This window comes from Cariama cristata, unplaced genomic scaffold (genome assembly GCF_000690535.1).
Source record: "Cariama cristata isolate BGI_N322 unplaced genomic scaffold, ASM69053v1 scaffold10149, whole genome shotgun sequence".
NCBI classification, from domain to species: domain Eukaryota; kingdom Metazoa; phylum Chordata; class Aves; order Cariamiformes; family Cariamidae; genus Cariama; species Cariama cristata.
Window position 1 is genome coordinate 46,090 of NW_009635283.1, and position 13,605 is coordinate 59,694.

General features: G+C 39.6%; 1 protein-coding gene across 1 annotated transcript in view; it reads left to right on the forward strand.

The window, feature by feature from the left end:
- Positions 1-13,605, forward strand: part of MPPED2 (metallophosphoesterase domain containing 2) — a gene marked incomplete at its 3' end in the record, with an annotated part of 100,543 nt that overhangs the window by 42,546 nt on the left and 44,392 nt on the right. Inside the window, exon 3 of the mRNA XM_009707476.1 lies at positions 13,327-13,552. Coding sequence (XP_009705778.1) covers positions 13,327-13,552 — 226 coding nt within the window. The remainder of the gene's footprint in view (positions 1-13,326; positions 13,553-13,605) is intronic.

The following is a 13,605-nucleotide window of genomic DNA, read 5'->3' on the forward strand; positions in this document are numbered from 1 at the left end:
TTCCTCTTTTCGGTTCTGCAAATTAGGAGGTGTGTGAGATCACCTTAAACTGAGCTACAAAACAGCATCTCGGTGAAATGCCATCCTGCCTTTTTTTTTTTTTTGGTTTGTAGAAAATGATTATTGTTTTTTTTTGTGGCCAGACAGCCACTGAGAGTGAAGATCTGCTAAAAATATTAGATTGGGAGGGTTGAATCAAGCTTAAAACTCAAATGTTAGCATTTATTCACACTGTTGTGGACATTACTGTGCTGTGGAAAAGCAACATGCAGCAATTTATGTTAATGCAAGACTGGCAGACCTTTATCTTACAGTAATTATGTATACTAGGGTTTTAACAAATGTTCCAAGAATTACTGACTTCTTTTTTTGTTAAAGAAAAATAGATAGTTGCTTCTTTCTGGCTATAACCAGCCTGCATAGCTTGTTAATTAACCCTCTTGTTGCAGTGGGCTGAACCTGAGTATTTGAGCTCAGACAAATTCTGCATGCGTTTTGTGTATCGGGAATGATGTGCCTTGGCACAAAAGGGCTGTGAAAGAAAGACCTGTGCGACTCCACCTCTCCCATCCGCTCCCGTTGCGCCTGTTAGAAGAGCTTGAAATCTTTATTGACTCTATTTAGGGGAGTATATTGATTTCAGAGGACGGGTGTGATATTTGTGGGCATTCGGGTACCACTGGTGGGGAGAAAATGGAGAAGAGAACCCCGTCTCCCTGGGGTTAAGGAATTTGCATTTTCTTTGTCCTGCTTTGTCATCCTCAGTGTGACAGTGTGAGTAGGGTGGTTACAAGACCCACAGGCAGCATCTTCTCTCGGTAAATGCTGGTGCAAGGCTGGGAGGACCTGTGGCACCAGGCTGGTCTCGGCGTTGGGCTCACGTGCGGGCTGGTTTGCGGTGGCCCTTCCACAGCTTTGGGAACTGAGTTTCTCAGGACTTGAGATCAGTTCGAGGCTTGGGTCGCTTCAGTGCCTGACTTCACTGAGCTGTTCTGGTCTCTCTTTTCTCATCCTGCACCCCAGCTGTGAGGTGACGGTTACCAAACCCTCACTTAGTATTGATGGTACGTTTAGTAGAGAAGGAACAAAGCGGCACAACAGGGGACAGCAGTGTAAGGAGAGAGGGAAGAAGATGCAAAGCCAACGCAGAAGAGAACAAAATAACATCAAACTGAGAGAGGTACAGAGGCTACAAAGAAGAGGGAGACAAATGAGAGCACAGGGATGTAAAGTAGTGGAGATTTTTCTGCTTTTTCCAGAGCTTCATTTCTTCCCAGGTTAATTAAATTAAGAAATGAGAACTCAGAAACACTGTACTTTGAATTTCCTGTAACTGTTGATAAGTGAACCCTAAAGCCCTCAGAGTTATGTACATCTTTTCTAATGAACCAGAAGCTTTACTATTACAGGCTGCACTGGGTATCGGCGTGCAATAGCTTCTTTTCTCCTAAATGTTGCCATTAAATTTTTTCAGTGTCATGAGCCAACACAGAGAGTTTTCATTTAAAACAGAACTGCGAATGCTAAAAAAGTACCTTTACTGCCTTCCTTTGACGTGAGCTGCTGTCCCCTATATGTTACTCTTAAGGCTCTCCACTCCCTAAGCAGTGTTTGGCATTTGCCTTCACTACTGAGAGACGACCAGGAAAGCTGCAAGGCAACCGTAAAGTTTCATGCATTTTTGTGCAGGAGATTGAGCGTTCCCTAGCATTGTGGGGAAGGAGTTCAGTTCGTTCCTTCTGCTTTCCTCTGTCCCTGCTGCCAACTTTGGTGGTTGCTGGGAATAAAATAATGTAGCCGTAGCCATACTTGTGGTCCCGAGAGTAAAAGTCCTAGACTATCATCCCCTCATAAAACCCCATGCGAGGTAATTCCCAGACTAGAACTGTAGGGAAAGCCATTCACCATTTGCAGTCTCCTGGTTGTAAATTATAATCCTGTGCCGTTAGCTGGAGTGTGGAAGGCAGGGGGAGGATTGCCCGAGCAAGGATGGCTGAGGGGATGCCCCGCTGTGGCAGTCACCTGGGCTGTCCCTGGGTCTGATCTGGTGACTGACAGCTCCGGCTATCTGCCTTAAAATGAGTCCTGGCATTTCAGGGAGTTACTAGAGAGTGTGTACGGTTATAGTGGAAGCAATATAGCCATTCATAAACAAATGCTTCCGTGAAGCCAGCTGTAAAAACAATGATGCTTGCCTTTGAGGTGAAAGGGCAAAACCTTAGCAGAAAGGAGTATAAATAAGAAATAAACTGTTACCTTTGTGTAAGTGACTGAAATAGCTGTTCTCTTAGTGCTTTGTCTTAATGACCAGCTCTGATTAACTATAGTTGTTGCTTTATTCAGCAAAACTTAAGGTCTGCATATCATGCCTTTCTATGGTAGTTTTTTCATCTTCTGCCCCCTTTTTTTTAAAATTCTAGAAATGATGGTTAAAATGGGTAAGTCAAGAGAGACCCTACTCTGCAGAAAGCACACTAGGTGAAAAATTGCAAATGCTATGTACCCCAACAGTTAATGATAACATTTAATTACAGAGAAATATTTATTCATGTACCAGAATCCTCGTACGTCTGTACACAAAAGGAAAGTACAGATGCTACATCATACAGATTTTGCAGCACCTTGTGAAGATGTTACTGTAAATTCAAATGCACAGATACAAGTACCATTAATCTCACATATCCGTTTAAATTGATTTAAGAACATCTCACTACCTTAGTAGGTTAGGTGTTTGCTATTATCCCTATTAAGGAGCAGAGATGGCTGCAGCAGAGGACCTATGTACTTGTAACAAGGATAGGAAAGATAAGAGTTTCACCTGAATTCGTCACAAATAAAGCACGCAAAGTCTATTGCAGAGTGGAATTTATATTACATGTACTGTTTTTCTTCATCTGTTTTGTTCTTTCTTCTTTGGAAGGACAATTAGGAGGTATTTTGGCATATAAGTTTGTCCACTGAAATTCAAAGAGCGGCACCTTGGATTTTTAAGCCACTTCATTCTGAACGGTCTGTTGTGAGGTCCTGGGATGCTGTAACATAAATAATTTGGTAACTGAAACTCTGCGAAGTGAGAAGAGAGGAGGTAGCAAGAAATAGTAGCAGGGGTGAGACTTAGAGCTCAGAAATCACTGGCACCAATTTCCATAGTTACCACTGTAGACCTTTATCAGGCTTAAAGTTTCCTCCTTGCTCTCTCTTTTTTTTAGTATTTGGAGTTACTATATGTGCTTAAAATTACACGGAAGGTATCTAAGGCTACATTGCATTCTGCTCAGGCAATCCTAGATGGCTAGGAAAAAAAAACCTGAATAAGAGGAATTCAGTTCCTTATAATAACATGATACAGCTGGAGTGATTTGGTTGTCTCCTTTAGTAGCTAAGAAGCCTCTCTGTGGGCTGGGTTATTAAAAGGAATTTCCTTACAGGGCTCAGGAGATTCCTGGTATCCAAGTTCATCTTGAAAGACTATAATGGAATGTTTAGGTTTATTTAGAATAATAAATTTAAATGTAGGGTTCAGAAAATAGTACTGGAGGTTCATAAAGACCTGCCTGAATATTTTTAGTTGACTGTAATTTCTGTTTGCATTCTCTGGGTACTTTCTCTTTGTTTTTTATCCTCTGTAAAAATTTCAGGAAAGAATTGTGGAGGTAGTTCTGAAATACAGTGCATACTGCTGTCAGATGGATATTGGGCTGCTTCTAGAAGTGGAGTTTAGTTCAGTTTTTAGATTTCTCCTCTTCTGACTCTAGAAAAGGAGGAAACAATTCCCGACAAACATCAGCACTGCCATCTGAAAATATATTTTAAAACACCTTTGAATATCAAACTTCCTTCTTAAATGTTTACAAGTAAAAGCACAAAACATGAGTGGAGGGTAAAATTTCAAAAGCAGCTAATTGCTTTAGCACACTGGAGAATATTACATTCTCAAAGTTATTAAGAAGCTGTTGTCCTGCTTTTAGACAGCAGTCCATGCTTTTAAAACCTTTGGGATATTCAAAAAAATATTTTATTTATTTCTTCTTTTTCAGTTTATTTTCCTTGTGATTGTTGTTACTGTCCCTGCTTATTATTTTTCTCTTATCGTTATGGGAATCTATCCATGTTACATTAGTATTGGTAGTCAGTTAAGTCTGAGCCCCAGTATGTTTTGTAGTTTACCAACAATGTACTTAAAAATCATAGTTTAGAAAGGAGGGATTTCAGTTCCATGTATAAAAATTGAGAATTTATGTAAAATATACTGTGTTATAGAAAGAAAATTAAAATATTTATCAGAAGTTTCTTGTTTGTGTATTTGAGAGTTTTCTTCTCATAAGAAATGCTCTGACCACCTTCCTGGGATGCAGGAAAAAAGGAGGCATTTGAAGTTTTTTTCAGAAATACTGACTAGGCTTTACCTGGCTGCGAAATAGAGGGAGGCGTGTGCCTGCTGCTTTGTGCATGTAAGCTGCAATGACTTTCATTTAAAAATCAGAAAACAAATAATGGGAACAAGTTCAGAGAGGAGAGAATCAGAATGTTTTTGGTGATTATACGTGCTTCCCAATTGTTTTATTTATTTATTTATCTGTAGGTAGGTATTGGAAGTATCCTGACAGAACTATGTCAGTCCTGTGGGCAGAGGAGGAACTGCTGCTGCTCACACAAAGGTCCCTGTCAATAAGGCAGAAAAATTTGGAGCAGAATCTAGATCTGGGTCCTGCATTCACAGATCTCATTTCCTTCAGTAAGTGGTGAAGAATTGATATCCAGACTTGTTTCTCTTTTAAATGAAGATTTTACTTTGTCTGGAAAATCTTGTCCTCAGCACTCACTGGCCTTTTGCAGTGTGAAACTGTACGTACATGAAAATACCAAGACATTGTCTTTGATAATTATGATTAGCTTAATTACTTTCTGTATAATTGTTTCTCAAGATGACCTCCTTTTGATGGCTTTTATTCATTTATTTTAGAAAAAAAAGACTTAATTGGAATTGTAAATTACAGAGACAAAGGGTATGTTATGGGAAGTAGGTCCAGATCTGTTTGTGTCAGGCAGAGAAGGTTGGCTTTTATATTCTTAAGATTCATGGAGGAAAATCATTTAAATTGATACAATATGTGCATGCACAAGGTAATATCAACAACCAATATATTATTTCAAAATCTGGTGAGTTTCTTTATAGAGGATTAGGTTATATAGTGTGGGGGGACTCCGAAAAGAAAATAGAATTGTGTATTGATGCCTTTAGAAATATTATTTGAGGGCAATAAAATGTTCCCTGAAATTCCCTCCTGAGTGGAGAAAATGGAGTTTGTTTGCAGTAATTGCATTTTCTAGCATTTGCTTTTGCACTTTCCAATATGAGTTAAGCCAATTGGAACCTGTGATTTCGTTTTGCTTATTGGCAAAACTACCATGTAAATTGAACTGTGATGCATTTATAGAGAATACTTTGAAAATTTTGAAATAGAGATGGCTTTTTCTTATTATATTTAAATAGTGTTAGGGTTCATTTCTATATTTTAGTCTAATGTAATAGTAACCAAAAGTGTTCCTTTTCAATTTAGTCTTAATCACGTTCAAGGAGAACGTTTCTACTTAGCCCCACTGGCACTAGGAAGGCAGAGTTTATGTTCTCATTCTCAGCCTTGGTATTCAGACTTCACGATACAAGCCATTCGAAATACACCGAGCTGAAATCAGCCTAAAACCTGACAGCTCTGGTACATTAAGATCTTGATTGCAAGACAAAATGTAAAATTCTGTTGGGCAAACCCCCCCATATTTCTCTGTATTTGCAGTATACATGCACTATAGACCTTAAACTACAGGGGGTTAGATGCAAATCTCATTAAAAATGTAAATGTGTGGGAATTATGTTTAGAGGAACACCCTTCAGCTCTGCCAGACAAAAGATGTTCTTGCCTGAAAACTGTATCTATTTCCCAAGTGAATGCTATTTCACTTAAAGGCCATCTTTGAAAGTGCGCACATAGCACCAACGCAGTGGTGGTCCTTTATGTATTGCTTTGCTATGGGAAAGAGACGAGTAGCAGGAACTACTATTTCTGCACGAAGCATTTTTAAAAATAAGAGGGAAAAATAAAGCTATTGTGATTTCCAAGGAGGACATTTTTTTCAGAATTTGCTAAATTTAAAGGGAAACTTCATAGCTGTCGGCTTTTTGATTTTAAGTTAGGTTCCCCCCCCACCCCTCGAAAGCTCCATCTTTGAGGTTACATAATTACAAACCTGAAAAGAAAGCCTTTCCAGGGACTAGCAAGCAGTCTGTGCTGCTTCTGTTTCAGATTTCATAATTTTAAAGTCAGTTTGGGGGACTTCTTACACTTAAAAGTTGGCAATGCTGTGAGCTGCAAAATCTGGAGGCTTTTTTGGTTTTGAGGTTAGACTAAGCAAAAACTTCAGATTCTGTCTGTTTCAAAACAAAACAAATACCGTCTATTAATTGATAAAACTTTAGTGAAGCTTTCCGTGTTTCAAGAAAAAAATGTGTCAATAACAGTAGCCCATTGAAATTCAAAAGAACTTTGAGACCAAAACCCAACATGGGTGAGTCAGAATAAGGCTAAGGAACGCGTGGAACACTGAAGTGAAATAGAAGATTGTTGCTTATGTTGTGCTACATTTTTTCTTGTAACAGAGGAAGAGGATATTAATCACAAACAGTTACATTAGAATAATGTTATGGTTGAGACATAAATACATAAAAGCAAGGAATTGTTACTGATGTCAGAACATGGTTAAATCGGACCTGTAGTTAACTAGGTTCTGCAGTGTATATGGCCTGATGTTACGGCCCAGAGTTGTGCAAAATTCACTACGTTTACCTATGGGAGAGAGAACGAGTGGAAGCACTTGGTCTTAGGTACGCTGATTCGACAGTATCAGAGTTCTCCTAAGTGCCCATATAGGTTAAGTATCACCTGTGTCTGCAGTCGGTTGGAGAGGACCATATTTGCTGCAATACCTTGGCACTACATTGCTGAGTTATAGGTGCTGAGGCAAGATTCACTCAATACTTCCTTGCTTTCATGGGTTTATGACTCAACCTTGGCATTATTGTAACGTAGTTTTTTGTGTTTAATGTTTCTTAGACTTGGTTTTCCATTGCCAGCATGGAAGAAATCCTAATGCATGAGTTTCAGAGGAGAAGGTAGCAGTCTGAACCTGCTGTGTGGCTCGATCCGCAAGTGTGAGTATTAACGCTAGAGCTGTCAGGCCTTGTGAAAATTAATGAAGCCTGACGGTTACAGAGTGAAAGGTCAGAGGCAGAGCTTGCACTTACCTAACATTTCTGTTTTGTTGTGTCTAACAGCATTTTCAACAAAGGAGAGCTGTAATGTACAAGCTTTAGATTTATCAGAGGAATTCAAGGGTCTCAGCCTTTACTTCTCCCTGTGCTGTGGTCTGATGTTTTCTTTGCATAAAGGCAAAACAGTTAAACTTTCATTCATCTACTCTTGCTGCATTACCCATGTGTGTTCTGCCTTTATTTTTCCTTCTCCAAAATTTTCTTCTGGAGGGGAAAAATAAAAAAAGAGGCACCTGAACCAATGATAGTTTAAAAAGCTGGTGGAATACTTTTCATCAAGAAGATTTTAAGAGATCTTGTACTTCAGTTCTCTGTACTTCTTTAGAAGTGTGTTCTGGGTTTGTGCATGTTCTGTCTTTTGTTTGCCTGCTTTTTTGTTTTTTATTGTTTCATTCTGTAGATTTCTGCAGACGCGGAGAGGTATAGTGCAGAGAAATTCATGGGTTATGTTTTCAGCCAGTATGTTGATTGTCATCAGTTTTTAGCTATTCCATTGAGGACTTCTGTGAAGACTGTTGAATTAAAACAACCAGAATATTTTCACAGTCAGTTGGTCAGTCTTATCTTAGAAAAGATGTTTGTTTTTCCTGCCTAGTTTTGGATCTCAGTGCATGCAGTTGGTTGTTGGTGAGAGAAGTCCAGCTTATCATCTGAAAGCTCAAGTCTATATAACTGTACTTACACAGTCGAACTCATTTGTTGCTGCCAAAGGAGAAAGCAGAGCATTTGAGATTTCCTGTCTGTCTTTTAAAAAGCTGAAAGGGGTCTGTGTGTGTTGCCATTGTGCTGTAAATGCTGGGAAGAGACAGTAACCATGGCCCTGAGATGCAGTGGGCTTTCCGTGAGAAACCTCTGTGAAGAGTTACGGAGCTGCTGACCAGTAGCAGGTTCTGCTGGTTGCCCTCGCCTGCTGCCCGTCGGTGGGCAACTGCGGCCAGACAATTGATAGCCACCTGTGCTGCTGTGAGGACTGGAAGTCCATAGGAATGACACCAAATCTGCTCCTTCAGTGTCTGTCTCTGGACGTGTATGTGATTGGTTATAAGGGAATGCTCCATGACCAGTTTTGCACTTTTGAAGCATATATGGTATACCATAAATTTGAGATTATTCGCTTGCACAGGCATCTCGCTTATACAGATTTCCCTCTGTTTGAAGGGACTAAGATTTATTCTTCAAGGTTTCTCAGCCCATTTCTCAACATATGGCCAAAGGGTCTATGAGGCTATGAAATGGGCATGGAAACGCTTCACGTTTCATGGAATTGTTGTGCGGTTTGAATAGTTAATGCATGTGTGTGCATATTCAGAGCTTCACATCAAAAGCGCCTGCATAGCATTTGTGTGTAAATACAGGTTTCTACCACTACATAGACAGCTAGTATCACATTATTTCTTACTCCTCTACTTCCCTGTGGGTTTTATAGGTAACAGTAGTCAAAAAAATAATGTGATTTTCTGTTTTTATAGGGACTCAGCAGTTAACTTTCATTGCCAGTCAGACTCCTTTTCATGTCTGGCAGCTCTACAGAACTTAGGTTGTGTGACTAAATTGTACTTGTAAGAAGCATGCCATTAAAACGAGAACGATTCAACAAATTAAGGACTCCTAGGATCAAGTACTTAAGGTGAACTTAAAAAAAACCCACTGGAACACCTACTTATGTAGGTTTAAAAAAAACACAACCACAAACCCAATAACCCTGCACTTGCCTGAGCTTCCCCCCTTGTCCCATGTAATATATATATTTAAAGTCAGCCTGTTGTTCAGCTAACACTTGAAAGTGATGTAAGTGGTTGTAGCCACCTAAAGAAGTCCTGCGTTGCCAGCGTTCACAGAGCCTCATATCTTTGTCGCTACATCAGTTTTCAGCTGGATCAGTTTTGTGATCCACTGTGCTCTGCGGCCACCAAATCCTTGTGTTGGCTAAGAGGCGAGGTGGCACAGGAGTGAGGATGAAAGCTTGGAGGACAAAGGTATGTGGGACTATAGCTTGAGGGTTGGCTTGTTAAAAGGAGAAGTCGCAGAAATTTTCTGAGACTCCCAGATTAATGTATTTACTGTAAACAATTATGTTTTTACAAGTTGATCACAGTTAACTATTTCTGCTTTTATTTGAGCAAGAGTGACACCGACCTTTTGTTTTCCAGAAGAGAACAACTTGTCTGATTGCAGTATTTTCTTGATCAATGATTACATTGTGCCCTTGCTTCTACTGTTGAGGGCAGATGTTGAAAAACATCTTAACCAAAATAATATAAATATGTTTTGAAGATACACATGTGCAGACACGCCCTATGTGTGTGTATATATACACACATAAATATATGGGATTTAAAATACTCCAGTAAAAGTGACTCTGCTTCATAGACTTGGTGCCCTAATGATTTTTGGTAGCTGTGATTTTAGCCTTTTGTTCTCACCTGTTAAACATTTAAGTATTTTTAAATTAAATGCGGTTTAACTCCCTGGGAGTTGATAATTGGGATTTCTGAAGTGCTCGTCCCAGTAAACAGATCAAACTCTCTTCCTAGTTTGGAAAGCGATTCTTCTATCTGTTTTCCAGATTCACAGTATAAATTAGAATTAATAATATTACTGATGCAGGATGGAAAATTTAATAGTTGGGAAATTAGACTAATAAATACCAAATGTAGCTAACAAAAATTTAGTAAAGGAAAATGAGGAAATGCCTTTCAACCTGTGTATTGTGCTACAGTGTCTGTCTCTGCACAGACAGCATGGATGTAGCTACCCAGAGATTAATCTGGTCAAGATGAAACTATAATACTGTGGAGTAGGAGATTTTTGTGTGTGACTTTATGCTTCCATATTAAACACAGAAGGTCAGTAGATTATAGACAAAGGGCAGGACTACCAAAAGAAAACAGGCCAAAATATTTCATAAATTGTATCAGAGAGAATGAATGTTGTGCACTGCCACAGGGCCTTTCAGGAAGGGAAAACCTGAATGCAATGAATAAAGAGCTAATCTGATTGCAGGTAATTTATTACGGTGATTAGCGCTGTATAGTCTTTCCTCAGGGAAGAGGAAAGAAATGGATGAGATGACTTCTTGCTGCTCCCCTTTGTTTGGTGTTGCTCATCACTAGCTCCCGAGCCAGCTCCAGAAAAGGAAAGCAAAATGTGACTGGTTATGAAGTCAGGGAACTAGGTGAGCAGCCAGGTCAGACCTTGGTGCCCATCCTATGGTAGATATTAAAGAGTATGTACAAATTTGGAGTGAAGCACATCTCATCTCATTGCTGGATGGGGACCTGGGTCTGTGGCCATTACACCCACAGTCAGCGCTGGTTACGCTCCAGCTCGCAGGCCATGGGTGTGCAGCACCGCTGACCTAGAGCTTATGAGTAGATGTTGATGAGCTCTGGTCCCCGTGGGGTTTCTCCTCCGAGACCTGTTTTGCCTTATTCCTCAGTTCTGGTGTTGGTCCTTAGGTTTCATTGGTGGGGCCATGTCCTGAGCTCCCCGGGCACCGGGGGGGAGGCTGTTCTCTCCCAGGCCCTCCCCGGTGCCTTCCTCGCTCTCAGGAGCTAACCAAGCAGAGCCTCTCCTTAGTCTTAAGAAAATCAATGACTGTCTTGACACCAATTGCAGTAAATACTGTTTGGTTTTCCATACTGATTTCAGGTGCTTATATAACATACGTGTAATGTTACATTGATATGCTTTAATAATCACTGATGCTACCATTGGTATGTCTTTTCACGTCTTGTGTGTCTTCAAAGCAAGCCCTCGTTTTCAAGGTGTCAAGATAAGAAACCACTGACTTCAAGGAAAAATGTTCCAGACTTAATTGGACATAATATCAGCAAAATGCGCTGATTTTGAAGTCTATCAGAATAAATGGAAGAAAGTGTAAAACTTGGACATTTATCCAGTAGGATGAGAAGTTTTCTCTGCTAAAGCTGGCAAATGTTGATAACTTGGCAGAAACCTGAATTTAACTTCTCCATCCTACTTCTCCAAGAATTTTATCATATCTAGCTTGTTTTGGGGGATTGATAGTTATGACAAGTGTATCAAATTTCATGCCGCTGGTATCTTTTATGTTTCCTGAGAGAGGAGAAAATAGCAATTTTACCTTGTGCCCAGGAGTCACAGAGAGCAGGAATTGTAGTTACCTGCCACATCGAGTTTTTAAATAAAAATGAATTGCAGAACAGCGTGCAGCAGAGATGGGGAAGGGGAGGGAAGAGGGAAAGGAGGGAGGCATAAACTGTAGAGAAGCATTTATTGCATCTCCCCCAGCTTTTAATCTAATGCAGCACCACATAGAGTTATGAATATGTATGATCTGCATTTTGTTCAGATATGAGGTGTCTATGAAGATGTCTGCTTGTTTTTTTTTCAGGTAATTTGTAGCTTTTTGGTTTTCTATCCAGAATTAACTAATTTTGCAAAGATGATGTTTGTATATATGTCTTGTGTAATTCCTGTTTCCATGCTGTAAATAGTGAAAAGCAGAGGGTTTTGACTGGTTGCCTGTAAGTCCTATTTAGGGGGAAGTTAATCTTGTAAATAATTACAGCTTTACTTTGAAACTTACTTTAAAAAAAAAAAAAAGACAAACCACAAAACCAAACAGTTTTGAAAGTTGAAAGACAAGTTTTAAACTAGCAAATCCACATCTATTTAGGAGAGCTGTATTCACGAGAAATATGTAGCATCTGATCCTGTGTTCCTTGGGGCAGATGTTGGGAGTACCAGAACTGGAAGATGGACCCATAGATTTCCACATACATTTGGTGGCCTTTATTGGGAAAAAAACCAAACCAAAACAAAAAAAAACCCAATCAAAAAAACCCACAAACAAATAAAAAAACCCCAAACCCAACAAAACCAACCTTTTCTAAATTATTATTAGGAATAAACACCAAAATGAATTTTGGTATAAGACTAGGAAATCAGGCTTATGGTGAAGACAATAGAAGTTAGCTTTGATTCAAACTCATGTATGATTTTTGGCAAGTCACAGTGGGACAGATTTTGTAAAAGAACCTAACTTCTGTGAAGACGCCACAGTATGAGACCGTATTTTTAAGGGAGCTCAGCACCCAGTACGTTTATTTGGAAGATCTGGCACTGATTGTTCATACCAAGTACTTCAAAATCTGTCTTTGAACTCCAAAAATCTGGCTCAGTGGGCCTGATCCATGCCTGCTTCCAAACAGTGGAAATAGATGCCGTGAAATGTAATGATCAAGCCTGTATTCTTTATCTCTGACCCTCATGGTAAATTAATTAACCACATTTCCTTTTTCCTACCTTGTGTCTTATTTGCCAGAGTTTCATGGTTTCTTCTACATGTGTACTTCTTACAGAAATGAGATACTACCATAAACTGAATAATAATAATAAAGTAAAAGTCCATTGCAAGTGAATTGAGGCTTTGGAGAACAGGCTAGGTCTGGAATAAACGCCACTTGAACACAAATTAATCCAAATAATGGCATGATGTAAAAAACAGCAGCAGCAGCCTAATTCAGTGCCCCGTGCCTGGTACCCTGATGATGTACTTGAGGCATAGTGCAGTCTCTGGTCCGACCGCTGACTCGGCCACCCCAGGTACCCCACTGCGGGTCACTCCCGTGGGCTTCATTCAGTCCCGTGAATTAAGTGGTAGGTCTCTGTGTCACATCTTTGACTCATCTAAAGCAGTGTGTCCTCGGTTGAAAGCAAGAGAGCAGCAGTGGTTTATGCCACCTTTAGAGCTGATTTGTGCCTACCAGCTTGTTTTGTTTAACTCTGCAGTGCATGCTTTTTATTATGACATTGCTTTGTATGATGTTACTTCACATTTTAACACAGTTTCGTTCAGTGGAAGAGAAGCAGCATTAGTAACTTCTGCTCAACATGGAGATGCACACAGATGTTGGATATTTAATTCTGTCACTGCTAGCTGTCTACTTATTGTGCCGGCAATGCTGGTGTGGGAGGAAAATGTGCTAATTAAGTCCTCTTTTTTGTTATTTCAGGAAACCTACCATATGAATATAAAATAGTGATTGCTGGGAATCATGAACTGACATTTGATAAGGAATTCATGGCAGACCTTGTTAAACAAGATTACTACCGCTTTCCCTCTGTGTCCAAATTGAAACCAGAGGACTTTGACAATGTTCAGTCACTCCTGACAAATAGTATTTACTTACAAGATTCAGAGGTAACAGTTAAAGGATTCCGAATATATGGTGCCCCGTGGTAAGTCTCAATTTAAACTTTCTTTGCTGTTTATTACTTGAACCACAGCAGGA